Below are 24,024 nucleotides of genomic sequence, written 5' to 3' on the forward strand. Positions count from 1 at the left end.
ATATGTAGATTTTTGTATTGACTGTATAGGAGCTCCCGAGTGGTGCAGCGGTCTAAGGCACTGCATCTCAGTGCTAGAGGTGTCACTACAGACCCTGGTTTGATTCCAGGCTGTATCACAACCGGCCATGATTGGGAGTCCCATAGGGCGATGCACAATTGGTCCAGCGTCGTCCGGGTTTGGTTGAGGTAGGCTGTCATTGTAAATAAGAATTTGTTCTTAACTGACTTGCCTAGTTCAAATAAATACATAACAAATAGCTGCTGTGTTGGTGACCAGGTTTCCCTTGTAAAGGAGATTCCTTATCAACGGTCTTCCAGGTTAAATAAAGAATCACATTTTTTAAAAGGTGTCTCTGACTTAACTCACCACTTGTTGTCGCAGAACTTGTAGCGATGGTCGTCGGCAGGGACGATGTCTGTGAGGAGGATGTACTTGGTTTTGGGGTTCATACCTGTCACTTTCACCTTGTAGCTGGGGAACATCCTCCTGTGAAGGACACGAGAAGGGTCTTACATTAAATTAGACATTCCCTAATGACGATGATATCACCCACCATTATACCCACTAGAAATAATGCTCGCTCCCCAACTCACTCAAACACGAATTGGGTCAGCAGGTGTTTCGTTATTGGTGACGAAGTCACCTCATCCTGATCCAATTTGGAAAGACTTGCCATTAGCTTCTAAGCACCTTTTGTATCGTAAGACCCGTAAATACAGAGGTTTATATAATGCTTTTTGTCACCGTGCTGCCCTCACACCTTAGAGCTTTGAGGGATGTTGAACGGGATAAGGCGAGTTGATAAGGCGCTTTAGGCAGTGATGTCACCCAAGCTTTTTGAGCACCTAAGAAGAACCTTCCCTCACCTAGCTACCTTACACTGGAAAAGATTTGCCTCTTCAGATGAGCTAATGAAAATCTGCTTTAGCCCCAAGGTGTCTCTCCGTGGGGCTGAGGGCACACGGTAAGCATGCATAAGAGGCTCTTCTCAGGCTTTGCAGGAGGGTTTTAGCCAGCCCTGAGTGTGGCATCAGCACGGAAAGTGTTCTCCCCGGCAGGTGAGCGGACGATTAGCGCTCAGAAAGCATATCAAGCTTAAAGACTGATTGGGATGAGCTAGAGAGGTCACAGGGGATCTCAGAGTTGAGGGACATATGTAAAGTACAATCCCACTGGGCACAAACTGGTTGAAGCAACGTTATTTCCATGTAATTTGTCAACGTATTGTGACGTGGAATCTACGTGTAAAGTACATGTTGGATTCACGTCTCCACCTCAACCAAAAATAAAAGCTAAAGAATCGGACTAAATCAAAACGTACTTTATTTATAATGCATTTAAGTTTGATTAGACTAGATTCTTTAACTGAGATTTTTGGTAGAGATGGAGAAGTGAATCCAAAATATAAATGATTCATTTGTAGAAAAAATGGATATTGAATTGTCAATGCAACCAAATATCAATATTTAAAGATGTACACTATATATACAAAAATATGTGGACACACCTTCAAATTAGTGGATTTGGCTATTTCAGCCACACCTGTTGCTGACAGGGGTATAAAATCGAGCACACAGCCAAGCAATCTCCATAGACAAACATTGGCAGAGGAATGGACTTACTGTAGAGCTCAGTGACTTTCAACATGGCACCGTCATAGGATTCTATCTTTCCAACAAGTCAGTTTGTCAAATTTCTGCCTTGTTAGAGCTACCCCGGTCAACTGTAAGTGCTGTTATTGTGATATGGAAATGTCTAGGAGCAACAACGGCTCAGCCACGAAGTGGTAGGACACACAAGCTCACAAAACGGGACCTCTGAGTGCTGAAAATCGTCTGTCCTCAGTTGCAACACTCAATACCGAGTTCCAAACTGCCACTGGAAGCAACTTCAGCACAAGAACTGTTCTTCGGAAGCTTCATGAAATGGGTTTCCATGGCCGAGCAGCCGCACACACACCTAAGATCACCAAAGCTCGACGCCATTGGACTCTGGAGCAGTGGAAACGTGTTCTCTGGAATGATGAATCACGATTCACCAGCTGGCACTCCAACAGACTAATCTTGGTTTGGTATTTTGGTATTTTATTAGGATCCCCATTAGCTGTTGCAGAAGCAGCAGCTACTCTTCCTGGGGTCCACAGAAACATGGCAAAATACAGAACATTAATAGACAAGATCAGGACAGGACAGAACAACATAAAAAAAATGTAAAGGCACACATAGCCTACATATCAATACATACACACAAACTATCTAAGTCAAATAGGAGAGAGGCATTGTGCCGTGAGGTGTTGCTTTATCTGTTTTTTGAAACCAAGTTTGCTGTTAATTTGAGCAATATGAGATGGAATTTAGTTACATGCAATAATGGCTCTATATAATACTGTACACTTTCTTGAATTTGTTCTGGATTTGGGGACTGTGAAAAGACCCCTGTTGGGGGGTAAGTGGGGTAAGTGTGTGTGTGTGTCAGAGCTGTGTGTAAATTGACTATGCAAACAATTTGGGATTTTCAATTCATTACTGTTTCTTATTAAAAAAAGATGTGATGCAGTCACTCTCTCCTCAACTCTTTGCCAAGAGAGACTAGCATGCATAGTATTTATATCAGCACTCTGATTACAATTAAGAGCAAGACACCCGGAAATGTCCAGGTGGTGCAGTGGTCTAAGGCACTGCATCACAGTGCTAGCTCTGCCACCAGAGATTCTGGGTTCAAGCCCAGGCTCTGTCGCAGCCGGCGACGCACAGTTGGCCAAGTGTCGTCTGGGTTCGGGAGGGTTTGTCAGGGATATCCTTGTCTCATTGCACATTAGTGACACCTGTGGTGGGCCGGGTGCAGTGCACACTGACCAGGTCGCCAGGTGTATGGTGTTTCTTCCGACACATTGGTGCAGCTGGCTTCTGGGTTGGATGTGCATTGTGTCAAGAAGCAGTGGGGCTAGGTTGGGGTTTTTTTTCGGAGGACGCATGGCTCTTGATCTTTGCCTCTCCTGAGTCCGTATGGGAGTTGCAGCGATGAGACAAGACTGTAACTACTACCAATTGGATACCATGAAATTGGGGTAAAAGTAAATTAAAAAATTAAAGAGCAAGCTGTTCTGTTCTGGGCCAGCTGCAACTTAACTAGGTCTTTACTTAGGACCACACAACTGGACAATAATCAAGATTAGACAAAACTAGAGCCTGCAGAACTTGCTTTTTGGAGTGTGGTGTCTAAAAAGAAGAGCTTCTCTTTATTATGGACAGACGTCTCCCCATCTTTACAACCATTGAATCTATATGTTTTGACCATGACAGTTTACAATCTAAGGTAAAGCCAAGTAATTTAGTCTCCTCAACTTGTTCAACAGCCACACCATTCATAACCAGATTCAGCTGAGGTCTAGAACTTAGGAAATGATTTGTACCAAATACAATGCTCTTAGTTTCAGGACCAGTTTATTACTGGCCACCCTTTCCAAAACAGACTGCAACTCTTTGTTAAGGGTTTCAGTGACTTCATTAGCTGTGGTTGCTGATTCATATATCGTTGAATCATCAGCATACATGGACACACATGTTTTTTTTAATGCCAGTGGTAGGTCATTGGTAAAAATAGAAAAGAGTAGAGGGCCTAGAGAGCTGCCCTGCGGTACACCACACATTACATGTGTGACATGAGAGAAGCTTCCATTAAAGAAAACCCTTTGAGTTCTATTAGATTGATAGCTATGAATCCACAATATGGCAGAGGTTGAAAAGCCATAACATACGTTTTTTTCAACAAAAGGTTATGGTCAATAATATTAAAGGCTGCACTGAAATCTAACAGTACAGCTCCCACAATCTTTGTATTATCAATTTCTTTCAACCAATCATCAGTCATTTGTGTCAGTGTTGAGTGCCCTTCTCTATAAGCATGATGGAAGTCTGTTGTTCATTTGTTTACAGAGAAATAGCATTGTATTTGGTCAAACACAATTTTTTCAACAGTTTGCTAAGAGCTGGCAGCAAGCTGATAGGGCTGCTGTTAGAACCAGTAAAGGCTGCTTTACCACTCTTGGGTATGGGAATTACTTTGGCTTCCCTCCAGGCCTGAGGACAAAGACTTTCCTCTAGGCTCAGAATAAAGATATGACAGATAGGAGTGGCTATAGAGTCAACTACCATCTTCAGTAGCTTTCCATCTAAGTTGTCAACGCCAGGAGGTTTGTCCACCTCTCCCACATTAACTTTACAAAATTCTAACTTGCAATGCTTTTCTTTCATTATTATAATTTTTTTATACATGAATATGATGGCACACTGTTCATTGTTGGAATTTCCTCCTTAAGTTTTCCCACGTTGCCAATGAAGTAATCATGAAATAATTGGTAACATCAAATGGTTTTGTGATGAATAAGCCATCTGATTCGATGAAAGATGAAGTTGAATTTGTCTTTCTTCCCATAACTTAATTTAAAGTACTCCAAAGTTTTTTTTCCATCATTCTTTATATCATTGATCTTGGCTTCATAATACAGTTTCTTCTTCTTTTATTGAGTTTAGTCACATCATTTCTCAATTTGCAGTAAGTCAGCCAGTCAGATGTGCAGCCAGATGTATCAGCCACTCCTTTTGCCCCATCTCTTTCAGCCATACAGTTTTTCAATTCCTCATCAATCCATGGAGCCTTAACAGTTCTAACAGTCAGTTTCTTAACAGGTGCATGTTTATCAATAATTGGAAGACGCAATTTTATAAATTCATCAAGTGCAGCATCTGGATGCTCCTTATTAATCACATCAAACCAACAAATATTTTTAACATCATCCATATGAGAGTCACAGCAAAATATTTTGTATGATCTATAATACTATTTTAGGCCCAGCTGATGACAGGAGAACGCTACCTGCCTGAGTGCATAGTGCCAACTGTAAAGTTTGGTGGAGGAGGAATAATGGTCTGGGGCTGTTTTCATGGTTCGGGCTAGATCCAGTGAAGGGAAATCTTAATGCTACAGCATACAATTACATTTTAGACAATTATGTGCTTCCAACTTTGCGGCAATAGTTTTGGGAAGGCCCTTTCCTCTTTCAGCATGACAATGCCCCCGTGTACAAAGCGAGGTCCATACAGAAATGGTTTGTAGAGATCGGTGTGGAAGGACTTGACTGGCCTGCACAGAGCCCTGACATCAACACCATTGAACACCTTTTGGATGAGTTAGAACACCGATTACGAGCCAGGCCTAATCGCCCAACATCAGTGCCCGACCTCACCAATGCTCTTGTGGCTGAGTGGAATCAAGTCCACGCAGCAATGTTCCAAAATCTAGTGGAAAGCCTTCCCAGAATAGTGGAGGCTTTTTTAGCAGCAAAGGGGGACCAATTCCATATTAATGCCCAGGATTTTGGAATGAAATGTTCGACGAGCAGGTGTCCACATACTTTCACTTGGATAGTTCCATCTGTGCCACTGACTTAGTCTGGCTTTAATTCCAGTTTGTCTACAAATGAATCATTGATATGTTGGATTCACGTCTCCATCTCAACCAAAAATCTAAATTAAAGACTAGGACTAAATCAAACTTTAAATGCACTTTACATAAAGTTTGATATGATTTAGTCCTATTCTTTAACTTTGATTCTTGGTTGAGATGGAGACGTGAATTCTACATCAATTATTAATTTCTAGACAAACTGGAATTAAAGTCAGTGGCACAAAAGATACATCTCCTTCAAATGTTGATATCTGGTTGCGTTGACAACCAAACACAATTCAATAGGGAGCTGATTCCAACTACGCATATACTGACCTTGATCTTAAGCATGAGAATAGCAAGCTTTTCACCTGCTATTCGTTTTGGGTGGAGATTGAGTAAATGAAGGTGTGGTTGAGGTGTGTCTACAGATATGCTGTATTCTGACCTTTACTTAATTCCCTCATAAATCCACCACCTTTGCGCACAAGGAAACCATTAAAAAAAGTCTGGTGAACATCCTGGTTCCAAGAGAAAAAAAGCATCAACATAATTTTTTTTCCCGATATAAATAACACCATTCTCCATGGACTGTAATTTACAACTTGACAAGAGCTATTGATAAGAGCTAGGTAAATTATTGATCTGTTTGGATAAGGGAATTGAAAAATATAAAATACACTTGTTTTAGATATATTTTACCTTATAATCTTTGGAGAAAAATGTGAAACCAGTCTTATGGCAGCAAACTGAAGCATATCAACATAACGTTCCCACAGTAAAGTTTATGAAACGCTGTGCCATTATGCAGAATTTTAATTGAACAGCCTTTTAACTTGCAGGGATAGCCACTCTTGAATATCTTAATTATAGACTACCTCAACTTTCTCTGTCTATCATGTTACATATTAAGCCACTATCAGTATCGACCATCAGTAGGCCTAATAACAACACATATTTAACTGCCAATGTACTGTTAGTTCCCTTCAGTTGGTATAGCCTACATTATCATTCCATTTAATTAATTTTTTTAATTTACCTTCCTTTGCTTCTTCTGTAAACGTCATCACCGCCATGTGGTTGTTGCTGAAGATCATTAAATCGTTATGGAGCGGAGTGCAGACCAAGCTGTAACAGTTTGAACCCGATGCATAGAGCAATACTTGGCCATGTCATCACACAGTTCCATGGTTAGTGCAGGCAATAGACCAGGGTATAGCCTACTATTGTACACTATTCTCCCTATTAGAATTCTATGTACACTAATCTTCCAACATTACCATGGGTTGAAGAACTGAATGTGGCAATTTTCAGAATGAATCAAACCACAGTTTTCTATCTTTCATCCATAAAGGCTCTCCTAATCTGTTTTTTATGATTCCTACATACTTTCCTAACCCAAAATAATCTACGAGATCAGAGTATTTTTAAATCTACCAATTGGTGCTGACACATAGAAAAATATGCATATATTTAGATTTACATTTACCTTTTAGTCATTTAGCAGACGCTCTTATCCAGAGCGACTTACAGTAGTGAATGCATACATTTCATACATATATATATATTTTTTTCTGTGCTTTTCTTTCTTTCCTAATATTCTGAACCCGTTATTTATTCAACCTTAAAATGAGGAGCACATCTACGGCCACATGCTGAGGTTAGCCTACTGTAATTATAAATGTCTTCTTATGGCATCATAGAAGCGTGCATGTTCAAGACAGCACGCAAAGGTCGCAGGTCAGTGGAGCTCTTCACAATTGCTATAATAATCTGTGCAGAATCTCAAACAGCATTGATCCCCTACACTATGTACTTTTGGTGTAATCTCAACTACAATCCATGTAATTTGGTTGTGCTATTAGATGAAGCACAGTGATAACACATTAAGTTGGTGTATGAATACAAAATATCCAATATTGTATTCCCATTTGAACTTTACTGTGCTTTTAAATGGTTGAAAGCGCAGTGATAACCCATTTCGATGACAACTGGAATTTGGTTGTGCTTTTAGATGGTTGAATGCATAGTGATAACACATCAGTTATTCAACAGACTTCTGGCTGTCTTTTTGAGTGGGGGGATAAAGGTTGAAATCTCATTGATCAACATTTCAATAAAATTTCCGGGTTAAAATGACATGGTGTTCCCAGTAGGATGTTCTTAGAACTCACATGATGGGTTTTGAGAGTGCAGCGGCAGCAGCGCCATAAAAAGACAAGTGTAGGAACGCTGTGAGTGTAGCTCTCTGCTCTCATCCGTCTCAGAGAGAGAGGGAGACTCAGGAATGATAGACAGAATATGCTAATATAGCAGACAAGGCCATAAAACACATGAATGGCGCTACCTTCCGTGACCTCTTCCCTGAGAAACGGCTCTCTTTTTCATCACATCTGCGTCAAAGCAAAAAGTTGCAAAGGGATCTGCAGCACCCCTTATAAACCCCTAAGTGCTTTTTAATGGCGGTTCGGATCAGACAGCAGTTTTTACATCTGACTTGTCATCGTACCGCATCACCCCCTGAGAGTAGGGTCGGTCAAAGGGTCTGTACACCAGTACAGTTGATCTGCTGCTTCCCCTTCTCCTGGCAACAGGTTTAAATAGAAGAGTGTGAGACACACTTGTGAAAGGCTGACGGTGACATGCTCTCTGAACAGATGAGTGTAAGAGCGAGCAGATAGCTGGGGCCCCCTAAGCAGGCCAAGCAAAAGGCTCTGGGTGCATCAAAAGTAGTGCACTTTTTAAGGAACAGGGTGCCATTTGGGACCCAGCCTCTATCTGCTGCTAACACACAATGCCTCAAAGGTCCCATCCCAGATCTTTCTGGCCTGACAGGGGCCCTTGCAAAAGCTTTATACATGGATCACAAATACTCAACCCATCCTGTACGGTAGAGGGCATTCAAGGCAGGTAATCTCCCTCTGTCTCTCTCTCAGGCTCCAAATCCAATCAGTGTGGAGATCAGTCCTGGTGTCATGCTCACAGAAAGACATTTTAATCTGAGGGAAACATCCAAAACAGACCTGCGGCTCATCCCAGCCCCACTCACACCCTCCAACCAGGCCCATATTGAGGCCTGTGTCAACAGATCAGGAGGTCTCTAGAAGGATATAAGGCGATTTCTATGTAACCCAACCTGACATTATTGCTGATGGTTTTTCAGCACATCCATAAGAATGATTCCATTTTCTGACAAAGACATGACTCATGAGTTGAAATAGTGGTGTATAGTTATGGTGGAAACCGTGTTCGATTGGGCTCCAGAATTACTCTCTCCCTATCTGAGTCCATTACCAAAAGACTCATCTCCACGACGGGGTCCACAGCATAGCTCAGCGAGGGGGCCCACACTGAATCACTTAACATGGCTAATGGCTAATCGGGGACCTCGATGGCTCAGCCACCTCAGCCCTGCCTGATGACAGATGCTGTGGTTTCCATGGCAAAGCTGCCAAACAGCCATGATGAAATATCTAAGCTTTACTGCCCATCCCCTTGAAGTGCAGGACTTTACTCTAAAGCACGCCTTTGAGTCATCAAAAACGGAATATGACAATGATGAACAATGGAAAGGGATGCGTTTGTTAGAGCGAGTGCCTGTCAAAACAATGTCAAACAAGTCAGGACAAGCTGATTGCCACATTTTCCCAAGGCATGTGTTTTCTGTGAACATGCGTGCCTGAGAGAGTGTTTGTGTGTGTAGAGGACTGGAGAGAATGAGAAATGGAGATGGAGAATGTGTATGATATCAGTGTCAGTGTGTGGGTGTGTGTTTGTGTGGTGTGTGCCAGCTGTTTCTTTCCTAGCAGCCCAGCACTATGAGCCTCCCTGCCTCCTAGGCCCTCCAGTCCAGGGATCTATCCAGGCTGTTCCCAAATAGCACCCTATTCCACTTATAATGTACTACTTTCGACCAAGGCCCATAGAGCTCTGGTCAAATCAAGTGCACCATACAGGGAATAGGGGGCCATTTGGGACTCCCATCCAGTCTCTGGGAACATCCAGCACTGAGCGAGTTCAAAAGGAGCGGCAGGGGGATGATGGAGCGCTCCAGGCCACCGCTAGACGCCGCTGAAAGCGGGCCCCGTGGTCCTCTTATCACCCCTCTGCCACCGCTCCCACTGACTGGCTGTGTACAGACAGAAAGAGAGGAGAGAATGAGCACTGTGTGTATAGAAAGAGAGAGAGGGGAGAGTTGGAGCACTGCCTAGGTACGTTGAAGACCAAGGATTAAGACTGGGATTGCTGCACTCACAATAACAAACTACATCTACATTCCTCAGTCAGGAGTTCACTGACTGCACTGTAACAGGCTGAATGGCCAAGCTGCACTGTAAGAGGCTGAATGGCCAAGCTGCACTGTAAGAGGCTGAATGGCCAAGCTGTACTGTAAGAGGCTGAATGGCCAAGCTGCACTGTAACAGGCTGAATGGCCAAACTGCACTGTAAGAGGCTGAATGGCCAAGCTGCACTGTAAGAGCCTGAATGGCCAAGCTGCACTGTAACAGGCTGAATGGCCAAGCTGCACTGTAAGAGGCTGAATGGCCAAGCTGCACTGTAAGAGGCTGAATGGCCAAGCTGCACTGTAAGAGGCTGAATGGCCAAGCTGCACTGTAAGAGGCTGAATGGCCAAGCTGCACTGTAAGAGGCTGAATGGCCAAGCTGCACTGTAAGAGGCTGAATGGCCAAGCTGCACTGTAAGAGGCTGAATGGCCAAGCTGTACTGTAAGAGGCTGAATGGCCAAGCTGCACTGTAAGAGGCTGAATGGCCAAGCTGCACTGTAAGAGGCTGAATGGCCAAGCTGCACTGTAAGAGGCTGAATGGCCAAGCTGCACTGTAAGAGCCTGAATGGCCAAGCTGCACTGTAACAGGCTGAATGGCCAAGCTGCACTGTAAGAGGCTGAATGGCCAAGCTGCACTGTAAGAGGCTGAATGGCCAAACTGCACTGTAAGAGGCTGAATGGCCAAGCAGCACTGTAAGAGCCTGAATGGCCAAGCTGCACTGTAACAGGCTGAATGGCCAAGCTGCACTGTAAGAGGCTGAATGGCCAAGCTGCACTGTAACAGGCTGAATGGCCAAACTGCACTGTACGAGGCTGAATGGCCAAGCTGCACTGTAAGAGGCTGAATGGCCAAGCTGCACTGTAAGAGGCTGAATGGCCAAGCTGCACTGTAAGAGGCTGAATGGCCAAGCTGCACTGTAAGAGGCTGAATGGCCAAGCTGCACTGTAAGAGGCTGAATGGCCAAGCTGCACTGTAACAGGCTGAATGGCCAAACTGCACTGTAAGAGGCTGAATGGCCAAGCTGCACTGTAAGAGCCTGAATGGCCAAGCTGCACTGTAACAGGCTGAATGGCCAAGCTGCACTGTAAGAGGCTGAATGGCCAAGCTGCACTGTAAGAGGCTGAATGGCCAAGCAGCACTGTAAGAGGCTGAATGGCCAAGCTGCACTGCAAGAATCTGAAGGGCCAAGCTGCACTGTAACAGACTGAAGGGCTGAACTGGCAGTATGTTTCCCAAGCCACGGTCTAGTCTAAAGACACAGCCATAACTTCTTCCTAGCCCTGCCCCCTCACTCTGCCCCTTCCAAGGAGTGCTGACCGGACACTGCCCACCCTCTATAGCATGTTGACCTCTCACTGTCATCCCTTACAAGAGAAAATGTTCCTGAGAATCTTCATTCATTCATTTATTAATTTATTCATTCATTCATTCTTCAGGTAGTGAGAGGGATTAAAACCTGCTATCTGGTCAGATCCTTTAGCATCTAGCAGCACCTAGCACTACTGCTTGATGCTCCTTCCAGATTCTTCTCTGAAAAAGTTGGTGTTGGAATAGATTGGCATTGAATTGTTTTGGCAGTCTCAGTTGAAAATTGAACAACAATATTTCTGTTAGAGCATGCAGTCCATAATGTCTAGCTCGAGCTGGTGTAGCAGTGAAGCAGCCTTGCTATGTTTACTCATCATTTTTACATAGAAATATACCTGCAAAAAAATCCGATTACGATTTTGGCCCCTACAGTTTTTCGTTATCCTACCTACAACGTTCTCGACAAAGCCAACTCTCGCCCACAGTGTTGGGGCCTACAACTGGTTTCATTTACAATCCATTTTTATGTTCAATAACATTGTATCTTCACATCAGTTCAGACAGAGTTCATTCTTAGAATTGTTGAATTACGTACTGTAGCTGCTCGTACTCCATTACGGAGCAACATAAACCTGGCGTGCATCCCATATAGCACCCTATACATGCTCACCATCGGCTCGGGTCAAAAGTAGTGCACTATAAAGGGAACAGGGTGCCTTTTGGGACGCCGCCCTGCTCTTCTCTGGCTTCTCAGGCTGACTGACTGTATAAGCCTATTCAGTCAGTCAGGTTTTTCAGCTGAGCGCAGCTGGCGGAGCTGCGTAGCTAAGCATCACTCTGAGGCCGGGCCCTTCAAAGGTTTTAAAGGATTCTCAGCGCACTTTATCAGCTGGACAAGGTAAAGCCCATCTTTCACAGTGATGCAGCATTAAAGAAAAATTGTGGTGACCTTTTACATTTTGGACTGGGAAATAAAATCCCCTGTGAGAAATGAGGGGTGGGCGGAGGTTGGTTAGAAAGCATCTTGTCATCTTCTGGTTAAAGTCCAGGTTAAGGGCCAGACTGTCTAATCCACGGGGCAGCATTAAATCTAACACAGAGCAGAGCTGTGGGTTTGTGTTTTCAATTAGATGTTCACTGGGGCAGAAATTATGTCTCTTCATTTTCTCTACCTGAGAAAAGTTAAATTAAACTGTTGAATTTATTTTCTTGTGGGCAGGTATTAGGAGCTTGGCTTGTGAGCTACCACTTCAAAAAACAATACTAGTTGCAACTTATTCCTTCAAAGTTAAATTAAACTGTTGAATTGTTTTTGTTTTGACATAACTGTAGCATGGTGTAATTGGTTGACTTAGCTCCAACAGATGGCCATAGCTACTCAAAATGGAGGTGTCATAATGACTACATTTTAACACTAATGAAAGCAGCTACTCAATTTGCAGAAGTAACACATATTTCTGGGGAATCTGAGATGAGTCTAGTACAGTTTAGTATAGTATAGAATGTGTAGTGCTAGTCTACTAATATGGTATATCCCATGTATTTTCTGTGATATATGAACTGTAGGTACTCACCTGCCTGCTTTCGTTATGATCATCTCTGTTCCCGCCTCATGGAACTTCTTCCACAGCTCCCTCTCATGAAGAAGAACCTTGATGTTCTCAATATTCTAAATAGAGAAAGGTAGAGACAGCCATGAGGGTTGGCAACCTGTTGTGGGCTTATAGACAACTCACATTATGCCATCTGCATTTTTAAGTTAAACCAGTTCATTCTCAATAAATCATTCACAATTGATAGGGTGTCCACCTACTCTGCCCAGAGAAGAAATAAAAACACCCACGATTTAACATGGCCAATAATTTTGTTAACAAGTCGACGACTTCCTTAATAATAGCTCAAATGATTGAAATTGAGAGCAAGGAAACATACCCATTTGGTCATTTTCAAGAATAGGAAACTTCTGAACATATAATACCTTTGCAGTTGTGGTTCTGGCTCTGTGTTGAGAGCCTACAATACCCATGATTACCTGGTCTGGCTCATTGCCCTGGGGGATGCTGGGAGTTGTAGGCAGGCCCAGGTGAGCGGAGTCAGGGCTTAGGTCTGGGGGCCCTCCAGGCTGGACCCCAGTCACACTGTCATCCGTCACAGCTGAGGCCTTCTCCTGGAGCATCTCTATGAGATGAACAACGGCTTCAGTTCAATACACAGACTTACAATACACAGACTTACAATACACAGACTTACAATACATAGACCATAGAATTACACATAGAACTTATATAGAACTTAAATAGTAATGTAATAGGATATCTGTGACATAGAATTACTATAATACTAAAATAAATCAGAGCATCTCTACAGATAATAACAGACTTACAATACACAGACTGACTCCAAACCAATACTAAACTGTCTCGTAAAATACTTAAATAACACATTCCCATGAAATGGACTGGACAAAATATGTTCCAACGAAATACACCGTACCCAAACAAAATGTAACACCCCTTCAAGATACAAAGATGAACCCCGCCCCTAAAAACATAGCTTAATATTTAATTTAGCTATTGTTTATTTTTTCAACAACTAATTGACATGAATTGCATTTACATAATGTACTTGTACAGTAATTGCTGTTCATTTTGTATTTCTACAATAATAATGTCTATTAATACTGTAAGGAAATGAAACACATCTTACTGGAAAGCTGCTAATTAATTCAATCTTTTCTAATGAACATCTGCAGAATGACCAATGGGAGAAAAAAACGGAACTTAAGGGGACTCCGTAAAAATGTTTTATCAGATCATGAATTGTTGTCATCCCACACCTTGAATGATGTTCTTCAATGGAATTCCTGTCTGTTTTAGAAAGAAAATCTGCTGTGTGTAAAATACACGTCTACTTCAATTTGTGTCTGTTATTTACACAAGAAAAGTATATCTTTTTTATGAATTACTATTTATATTGAACGATGAATCAAAAGTAAATTGTTTAAATGTTTTAACATTTCTGGTAGATACAATTATTTAATATCAAACCTTACAAGGAAATTTCAAGGATACAGAAGTCAATGCCTCTTTCTTGCACTGCAATAATACACACTTGAAGGTGTGTATTCAACAACAAATATTTGCAATGAGAGAATAAAAAAATTAAAAAACTCAACTGCATATTAATTCATTCAGGCATGCTCTCCCATTGTGGGACATTTCTTGGAATTAATTTTTCAGTTCTTGGAAACCAAGTCACTGTTTCATCCCCAAGCTACTAACCGTTGTTAATAGAAATATCTGTGGAATTCTGTAGGCAAAGTCATTTCAAGGTGGATCACTGCAGCAAGGGCCATGTGCCATTGGGGGAATTTGGTCACAATGACCCAAATACTGTAGGATGATGGGCCCTCATTCACGCAAAATAGAGCCGATCTATGTTTGCAGTGAGGTCCCATGTGAGTTTAAAGGAGGAATCGTCTACTGTACCCTCTGCTCTGCTCTCTCCTCATATGAAAAGATTGAATAGTAGCTAGCAAACTTGATTGTTCCACACATAGAATTTGAATTACCGGACCCATTCAAGTGACGTTATTCCCACATATGACTACACTGTTGTGCTTATTAGGTCATCGTAAATACACAACTACTAAGTAATCAAAAATATTCAAGCAACATACTGGCCATAGAATTTCAATTACTAGAATGGACAATCCCATTCAAGTCTGCGCTCTGTGATGGGTGCACCAGCGGCCATATTGAATACTTCTATTTCTGTTAAAGCATCTCCATTTTGATTCTCTGACATTTAGTTTGATGAAAGAAATTACAATATTCCTAATATATATTTGCATATTAACACCGTAAATCATAAGAAACTCTAGACATAAGCTAATGACTCAGCCTGCATGCTTGGAGACCACGATATTAAGCACATGGGGTCAAGATGAATTTGTTCTTCAGAAGAGTTGGATTAAATATTTACTCTTCTAGCATACGGTGGGATACTTTTATGTAACGGCTCCTAAACACTGTTCATTCCATTAGTCCAGATCACCAGCTAAGCTTCGCTCTCTCACAGCTCTAAACCCAGCTCAAAGACAAACATCTTTTCATGAGAGACACAGACACACAGACAGCCTGGTATAGCCTCGTCTGCTCCATACAGTTCAGTTTCACAATGCCCTCTCCTCTCCCATAGCAACCATTCCCCCAGCCATTTTACCATACAGACTCAAACTGTAGGTCTACGTCGCAAATAGCACCCAATTCCCTATATAGTGCACTACCTTTGAACAGAGTCCTATGGGCCTTTGTCAAAAGTACTACACTATATGAGGAATAGGGTGCCATTTGGGACGCAGTTATAAAGGTATACAGTGTACAATTCGGATAGTTTTTACACTCACCCCGGCCCTCCCTTAATCTCAGGCATGTAAACAATGTGAGTGCTCTCTCTCAGGATGAAAGAGAAGGGGCTCCAACTGTAAACCAACGCAGACATTTGCTAAAGCGAATAAAGATAAGGCGCGCTGCAAATCAGCCTTGGTACTTTTTTACCTTCCTGAACAGGGCCCTTTCACTTACCCTGTTTAACTAAACACGCTGAGCTAGCCCTCTGTTTATATCTGTGTCACTCCCAGACATATAATCCACTAAACTATTCATGGCAGATTGTCGTGTGTGTGTGTGTGTGTGTGTGTGTGTGTGTGTGTGTGTGTGTGTGTGTGTGTGTGTGTGTGTGTGTGTGTGTGTGTGTGTGTGTGTGTGTGTGTGTGTGTGTGTGTGTGTGTGTGTGTGTGTGTGTGTGTGTGTGTGTGTGTTTTCGCCTCCCAGTCTGAAATGCATAGCCATGATGCATGATGCATGTTATTGAGACAGCTACCATAAATTCAAACCTGACCTACCATTTTGTGCAGCAGCCAGTCTCATGCATCTGGTGATGTGTTGCAGAGAGAGAGAGAGAGAGAGAGAGAGAGAGAGAGAGACAGAGACAGAGACAGAGACAGAGACAGAGACAGAGACAGAGAGCGAGACAGAGACAGAGACAGAGACAGAGACAGAGACAGAGACAGACAGAGACAGAGAGCACCTTTATTGTTGTTGTATGTACGTCTCTGGCAGCTACAACTCAGCGATGTCAGTAGAATCACATCACGTAGCCTTGAGCTTGTTAGCACGCCATTTGTGCAAAATAATTTGGGATGTGAAACTGACCTATCACAACAAAAATGTAGTGGTACCAAAGGAGTAAGTGAGTATGGTGCTGTAAAATCTCTCACCTGCAAAGCAGTTCTCGAATGTTCCATTCCCTCCACAAAAGTGAATTAGGCCAATGTTTTAATCAATTGTTTGGTGGATTGATTGGCTTCAAATGTCAGTATACTACTTATCAGAACATCTCAGGATGTAATGTTTAGAGTCAAATGAAAAATAAAATATGATTTTATTTATTGTAAATTTGTGAAAATGTTTATAGTCCACATTTTAGAGACATCCAACATAATTGTTTGAGTTTTTGTATTTAGGTATTTCTTGAATGAAAAGGACATTATTTAGACTCCCATTTGTAGATTAAATTATTTGGTTGTAATTTGTGATCATATAATTCTAAAAGCATGTTCTAAAATCATTATCTGGCAGTCAGTCTGTATAAACTAATTAAATATATTATTATGAATAATAATGATAGTTTTATCATTATCGTTATCATTATTCATCATTAACTATTATAATAATGATACTAATAATAATATTTGTACCATTATTTAAGGATAAGAAATATTTTTCATTTTAAACAAAACAGATAGAATTGTTATTTGTTTAACTTTTTATATTACCTTAAAGCTTGAATTGAAAGTTGCTACACCAATTTTGGACTTATAAATGAATACACCCATTGATTCTTGAAGAATATAACTTATAAATGCCTCATGAGCTTAGTTCACCTGTCTTACCCCATCAAAACCCAAATATAAGCTTGATTTAGTCCAATGTTAGTAAACAATGTCATGTAAACAAATACTGTATAGCGTCAAAACATGGTTAAAACTATCATTTTACTATAATGGATGGTCAGTCCTTGCATCCATAGTTCTCGTAGCTTTAACGTCAATAAGCTTTGAATACCTTCACAGGGCCCTGAAACGTAACAGACTGGTACTCTGGTGTTTAAATGACATTTCATGTCCTTTCTACACAGCATCTAGGCTACGATCTATAAAGAAACGTACAATCTCAGACAAGGGCTCTTGACATTTTGGAGAAATGGAGTAAATTATGTAACAACTGTTTTCATCATATTTATAGTAACCTCAAAATGATATTGTGAACATTAGAAGCATATAACCTATAACTTCTTTGAGCATATGTGAAATGTAAAGAAATTGTGACTTTGAAATTGTACTATAGGCTACATGTTCATATAAGTTATAATGAAATCTTTTATAGACCGTGTGACCATAGACTGTTACATATCTCCATAATATCACCGCGTCATATAACGGTTAAGGACTCTGCTTTAGCTTGCATTGTTGAAATGGGCTACAGACAGCATTACCATCACTGTCAAGGCAGTCAAATAACGGTGAACAAAAGAAAGTAGAAAGTCCATCCTAACACTAATCGCATTAAAGAAGCTGAGCCTATCGAACTACGCCGTTTCCAGATTGACTCCATGCCTGAGCTTGTTTACAAAGCACAAAGCACGTAGGCAGATTACAACGAAGATAGGAAATAATATTATTATATTACCTCATGAAATATTATGTGCTTGAATCCATTTATTTCACTTTTCTGTCTTCACCAAGGAAATAGCAGGAAGTTACGTTCCATTGGGACGTAGTTAGGGAAAGTCGTCCAGCATCTCATCTTAATAGACTTGCTTATCTTTCTCCGGCATAACGGTTCTCGAGTAAACTCCCGGACACGCGTGAGCGCCCGTGTTAACCCTGACTTGGTGTGATTCAACTCTCGTGAACTGACTGTTGCCTACTCTGCGCATGTGCAGTGCGCTTTGAGCTAGAGAGATCGCACTTGGTGTGTGATGTTTTCTTGGAAACACAAAAAAGAATTTGCTCAATCCCTTGAATTGTTAAAACACCGGGATGAGTGAATTATTTGACTCGTTCCCCCCTCTCCCTTCCCTCTCTTCCATGCAGACCTGACGTCGCTTCTCTAACGACGAGAATACCTTACAGCGCGATGCACTGATCCTCTGGAGCCAGAATCTCTCCACCAACGTCTATTGGACTAATAAATGTTGTGTATGACATGAATACAACCTCATCTCCTCCCCCATCCCACAGGCTATTGGTTACATCATTAAAAATACTAATCCCATGATATAGGCTATATAGCCTAAAAATAGATATAGATGCAGAGTTTGATAGGGCCTATGGGATATTATTATACATAATATAGTATAGGCTTCATTAATAAACAATTCAGAGAATAATTAATATTTTTCCCGATAGGCCTTTTCTTCTAGATATAACTCAGAAGAGCACAAATTGATCATTGAAGCATCCGCTCTGGGTCTTTGTCACTCAGGTGTCACTGTGCAAACAGACATGTGAGGAACCGAGTTACCTGTGAGGTGAACCATGTCCAAATCAGGATTGTTGGGGTAACAGAGTCTCCTCTGTTCCAGTGTGAGGTCAAATGACCTCTGAGGGCCACAGTGAAGACGAGTGGACTAGCCTATAACCGACCCATCCTCTGGTCCAGTTAGGCTCTAGATTTGATTTCTTTACCGTTATTTCGCACGCCATGTTTTCCTTTCAAAACAGGAATAGGCGTCGAAGAATGACGCTAAAACGCTCATACATTTTCAGGTGAAATATGGTTGTGGTTTTGGAATAAATGGGTCGAAGCACAAGGCCGAAAGACCAATAAATCAACAATAGAAGTTGGCGGGTCGGGTTGGTCGGGGAGAGTTTGACTTATATCTACTGGTGACATGACCAAATGAACGAGAACAGCCTAAATGTCCTTCCCGCGACAGTTTGTCATTTTCAGCCCTTTCAATATTTCTCTGCCAAAATATGGCTGGTGAGGAGGCATCGAATGACCAGACAGTGGTCATTGTTTGAGTCTGTTGAATGTTTGGACATGGGTGATGTATTGTATCGGTTAATGTCAGGTTTTAGAGACCTATTGATGATTTGTCGGCTCAGAATATAGATTTCCATATACATTATAATGAACAAATGGCTTGATTTTGGTATCATTTTGAGAACAATAAATTGCATCTAGGCTGATTGTATTTGTCAGTTTATTGAAATCCTGTTTTTTAAAGTGTAACTCGGCTGAAATGTAACACACGAGCTGCCTTTAATTTCTTTACTTTGTAGATGGGGTGATTTTCGTTTTATGTTCGTCCATTTAACTTATGAATGATTTTTTTTTACTAATAATAGTTGTAATATTTCTTCATTGTAAACATAGCCTACTACAACTACTAATAGCCTAATAATAGGGTAATAATCATAGGCTAATCTAATTGAATGTACATTTGCATTTTTTTCGATAGGCCTGTCATCTTTATTATATGATAAAATAAATATCGACGTTTTTTGTCAGGGAACAATCAAGCAGAATAGTCCGTTTTCTATGGTTTTCAATCTCATATTGCTATATCAACCCCTTCGCTAAATGGGACTCTAATCTGTTTTTAGTCGTCTGTCTTTAGTCATGTGGCGCCTAAAGGCCAAAGCCTCTTGAGTTCCCGTGAAGGCCTTTTGTTCCACATCGAACATACCGTCCATCCAGGATCTAACGCGGTCCTCCAAACATCAGTCATTTGCGCGGGAAGAACATATTTAGCGATACATGTAAATATTGACCCTAAATTCATTGCATCATATAAATACAATGCCAGGCTGTGTTTACACAAATACCTCGTAAATGTTGGACAGAAAGGAGTATTTAGAGGATGTTTCTGTCATATTGCTAATGTGCGCCACTAATAAAGGATATAGTGAAGGCTTGAGGAAATGCAGATGTGCCATTCTATCTCTTAAATCATATATATTAGCCTACCTCATGAAAGACAAAAAAAATGGTATGACCATTGACCAACAACTAATATACCGAATTTAAAACGCCCAAAGGCTAATAGTAAATTCTGTGTAACTGGCCCTCACAAACATAACACGTGATGTAAAAGTAGCGGTTCTTACCTCCACGTTATTGCTCAGCCCTTCACACGAATTTGACCTCTGCACTGTACTCCCCTTTAGCTGTGCTTTTCTTCCGAGAATCTTAGTCCCACAAGGACAAACCTTAGCCGCCGTGATATAGAAGATGCTTCTGCTATAAAATGGTAGATTTTTTTTATAGGAGCTGAATTGAGATGGGTTTCTGAAAGGGAATTTAAACTTGACTCACTCCCACAGTCACGTGGTGCAGAAATTAGGAACAGGAGTTCAGTGGGGTTGTGGTGGGCTAGTGGACTTGGAGCAAAGCTGGGTGTTGCTGAGGGGACAATGTTCAAGCCTCGTTAAAAACGGCCATATTATATATACCGATGCCTTGGCGGTTTGGTCTCTGGTCCGAGACGAATAGTGTTCGTTGGTTTAGTAGTTAGGCTATATTTATGTTTTTGAGAAATACTAGGCAGAAAAATAGAAAAGTCCGTTCCTTTTATTCATGTGTCAATATGTTACCTTTGATGGGCCATTAATAAACCTTGCTAATGTGATGATCATTTTGGTTTTATTAATAATGAAAAGATCTGTTTCCAAAACACTAATTCCAATACAAACATCAGCTTGTTTTCACAAGTGAGAAAAACAAATGTGTACCAATTGTCTTATTTGAATAGTCTATTTTGAACCATTTTAATTCGTTGTTTCGGTATGAAATTAAACCAGAAACAGTTTTTTCCAAACTTAAAAAGACATGAATGGTGAATGAACACGTCATTGACCTTTGGCCCTGAGTAGATAAGCACGAGGTGCTGTACAGTCGCAAACAATTCAGGATGTAAGTATTACATTTCTCTGAACGGTCCGTAGAATATATTCGTTTGTTTCATGGAGGTATACCACTATTTTACCTACAAATGAATATTTATTAAAAACATTCTAGCAGAAAAACCTAGGCTTCATGCAAATATCAGTTTAATTTTAAAAAGGTTACAAGACCTTTTCACTTGTAAATCCTACGCTTAAGTTTTTGATTTGTATGTATATGTTTTTGTTTTCTTAAAATTTAGCAATTAGAAAAGCAGATGTTTTACTCAATATCGTGATTGGAATGATATACACTAACTCTATGTATTATTGTTGGTATATGCCTATTCAGAACCAATTACGCATCTCTAACGAATTTGACATTTCAAATACTGTACATAACAATGAGATATTTTCATTTACAGTGCATTCGGAAAGTATTCAGACCCCTTGACTTTTTACAGCCTTATTCTAAAATTGATTAAATTGTTTTTTTCTTCTCATCAATCTACACACAATACCCCATAATGACAAATCAAAAACAGGTTTTTAGAAATTGTTGCAAATTTATTAAAAAAAAGAAGAAGGGAAATATAACATTTACATAAGTATTCAAACCCTTCACTCAGTATGTTGTTGAAGCACCTTTGGCAACAATTACAGCCTTGAGTCTTCTTGGGTATGACGCTACAAGCTTGGCACATCTGTATTTGGGGAGTTTCTCCCATTCCTCTCTGCAGATCCTCTCAAGCTCTGTCAGGTTGGATGGGGAGCGTCGCTGCAGAGCTATTTTCAGGTCTCTCCAGAGATGTTAGATCGGGTTCAAGTCTGGGCTCTGGCTTGGCCACTCAAGGGCATTCAGAGACTTGTCCCGAAGCCACTCCTGTGTTGTTTTGGCTGTGTGCTTAGGGTCTTTGTTCTGTTGGAAGGTGAACCTTATAGTCTGAGGTCCTGAGCGATCTGGAGCAGGTTTTTATCAAGGATCTCTCTGTTTTTTGCTCCGTTCATCTTTGCCTCGATCCTGACTAGTCTCCCAGTCCCTGCTGCTGAAAAACATTCCCACAGCATGATGCTGCCACCACCATGCTTCACCGTAGGGATGGTGCCAGGTTTTCTCCAGATGTGACGCTTGGCATTCAAGCCAAAGAGTTCAATTTTAGTTTCATCAGAGCAGAGAATGATGTTTCTAATGGTCTGAGAGTCTTTAGATGCCTTTTGGCAAACTCCAAGCGGGCTGTCTTACTGAGGAGAGGTCTGGTCACTCTACCATGAAGGCCTGATTGGTGGAGTGCTGCAGAGATGGTTGTCCTTCTGGAAGGTTCTCCCATCTCCACAGAGGAACTCTAGAGCTCTGTCAGAGTGACCATCGGGTTCTTGGTCACCTCCCTGACCAAGGCCCTTCTCACCCGATTGCTCAGTTTGGCCGGGCGGCCAGCTCTTGGAAGAGTCTTGGGTGGTGCTAAACTTATTCGATTTAAGAATGATGGAGGCCACTGTGTTCTTGGGGATCTTCAATGCTGCAGACATTTTTTGGGACCCTTCCCCAGATCTGTGCCTCGACACAATCCTGTCTCGAGGGCTACGGACAATTCCTTTGACCTCATGGCTTGGTTTTTGCTCTGATATGCACTGTCAACTGTGGGACCTTATATAGACAGGCGTGTGCCTTTCCAAATCATGTCCAAACAATTGAATTCACTACAGGTGGACTCCAATCAAGTTGTAGAAGGATGATCAATTGAAACAGGATGCACCTGAGCTACATTTTGAGTCATAGCAAAGGGTCTGAATACTTATGTAAATAAGGTATTTTTGTTTTTTATTTTTATAAATCTGCACAAATTTATAAAAAACATTTTTTGCTTTGTCATTATGGGGTATTGTGTGTAGATTGCGGAGGACATTTTTTTAAATGTTATCATTTTGTTACACTTTAGCGTAACAAAATGTGGAAAAGGTCAAGGGGTCTGAATACTTTCCGAAGGCACTGTATGTGCCAATTTTACCCCAAACTCTTTGATGTTATTAACATTTATATAATGTTGTATGAGTGTACATGTTCCCTCAATCTATTCCATCTGACTGTATGGAAGTAGACCGAGCTCTGTAATCAGTTGTTTACAATAATATATTTGACATTTCCCCTCTCTGATATATTGCCATACATACCATTATATTATATAGAAGTTTGACACCACTCAGCCTTTTATGGTTTCAGAATAGTTTTTATGCTTTGTGACAAGGACTTCAATTCTGGTGTGGGGTTAAAATAGGGATGTCCTATTCTGTTCGATAAAGGACAATGCTTATTTAGCTGGAGTTGTGTCTACGTGATATTGTCTAACTAGGGTGAGCATTGGTGTCACAGCATACAGAGTAGTCCATTGGCTGATTTATGTTGGAGGGAGTGAGGGTTTTTCTTTCCTTGGGAAAACAGTTGCCTGTGTAATTGGCAGTGGGTGAGAGAGAGGGGTCTCGGCTAATAAAAAACAAAAGAGGGGGACGACGTGGTTCCCCCTCTCTCTCTCTCTCTCTCTCTCTCTCTCTCTCTCTCTCTCTCTCTCTCTCTCTCTCGCTCTCTCTCCCGTCGCTGTCTTCCTTCTCTTTAAAGCCATACTCCGTAAGGTGTGCGTATGTCATATTTTTCCAAATCAAGGAATACATAATTCATTGGTTGAAATCATCTTACAGACTGTTCAATTATGCAGACTGTGGCTTGAAGAAGCCAGTGCCTTTCCTTGCTGATTTGAGTGCAGTCAAAATGGCGGCGATAGAGAGAGTGGTGGATTTGGGCTTATTACACCTACAGTGCTCAGATGCCTGTTAGCTTAGCAGTGAGCATAGTGCTAGCCAGTGCACAGAGACTATTTCTCCCACTTACACCTCCCTGACCAAGGCCCTTCTCCCCTGATTGCTCAGTTTGGCAGGGCAGCCAGGTCTAGGAAGAGTCTTGGTGGTTCCAAACTTCTTCCATTTAAGAATGATGGAGGCCACTGTGTTCTTGGGGACTTTCAATGCTGCAGAGATT

The 24,024-nt window shown here is 41.3% G+C and overlaps 1 protein-coding gene across 3 annotated transcripts in view; it reads right to left on the reverse strand.

Moving 5' to 3' along the window:
* The window catches only part of LOC115163324 (T-box transcription factor TBX4), a 31,287-nt gene extending 10,840 nt beyond the window's left edge, over nucleotides 1-20,447 (reverse strand). Inside the window, exons 1-4 of one of the 3 annotated variants that reach the window (XM_029715110.1) lie at nucleotides 20,223-20,447; nucleotides 13,074-13,219; nucleotides 12,616-12,710; nucleotides 370-489 (exon numbers count right to left, since the gene is read on the reverse strand). In XM_029715110.1, coding sequence (XP_029570970.1) covers nucleotides 370-489; nucleotides 12,616-12,710; nucleotides 13,074-13,217 — 359 coding nt within the window. In that variant the 5' untranslated portion in view covers nucleotides 13,218-13,219; nucleotides 20,223-20,447. Of the gene's footprint in view, nucleotides 1-369; nucleotides 490-12,615; nucleotides 12,711-13,073; nucleotides 13,251-17,793; nucleotides 18,383-20,222 lie in introns of those variants that run through there. The other 2 variants (XM_029715111.1, XM_029715112.1) reach the window with 2 other exon arrangements.
* Between the last annotated feature and the right edge of the window lie 3,577 nt (nucleotides 20,448-24,024).

The sequence above is a fragment of the Salmo trutta genome, chromosome 26 (assembly GCF_901001165.1).
Source record: "Salmo trutta chromosome 26, fSalTru1.1, whole genome shotgun sequence".
NCBI lineage: Eukaryota > Metazoa > Chordata > Actinopteri > Salmoniformes > Salmonidae > Salmo > Salmo trutta.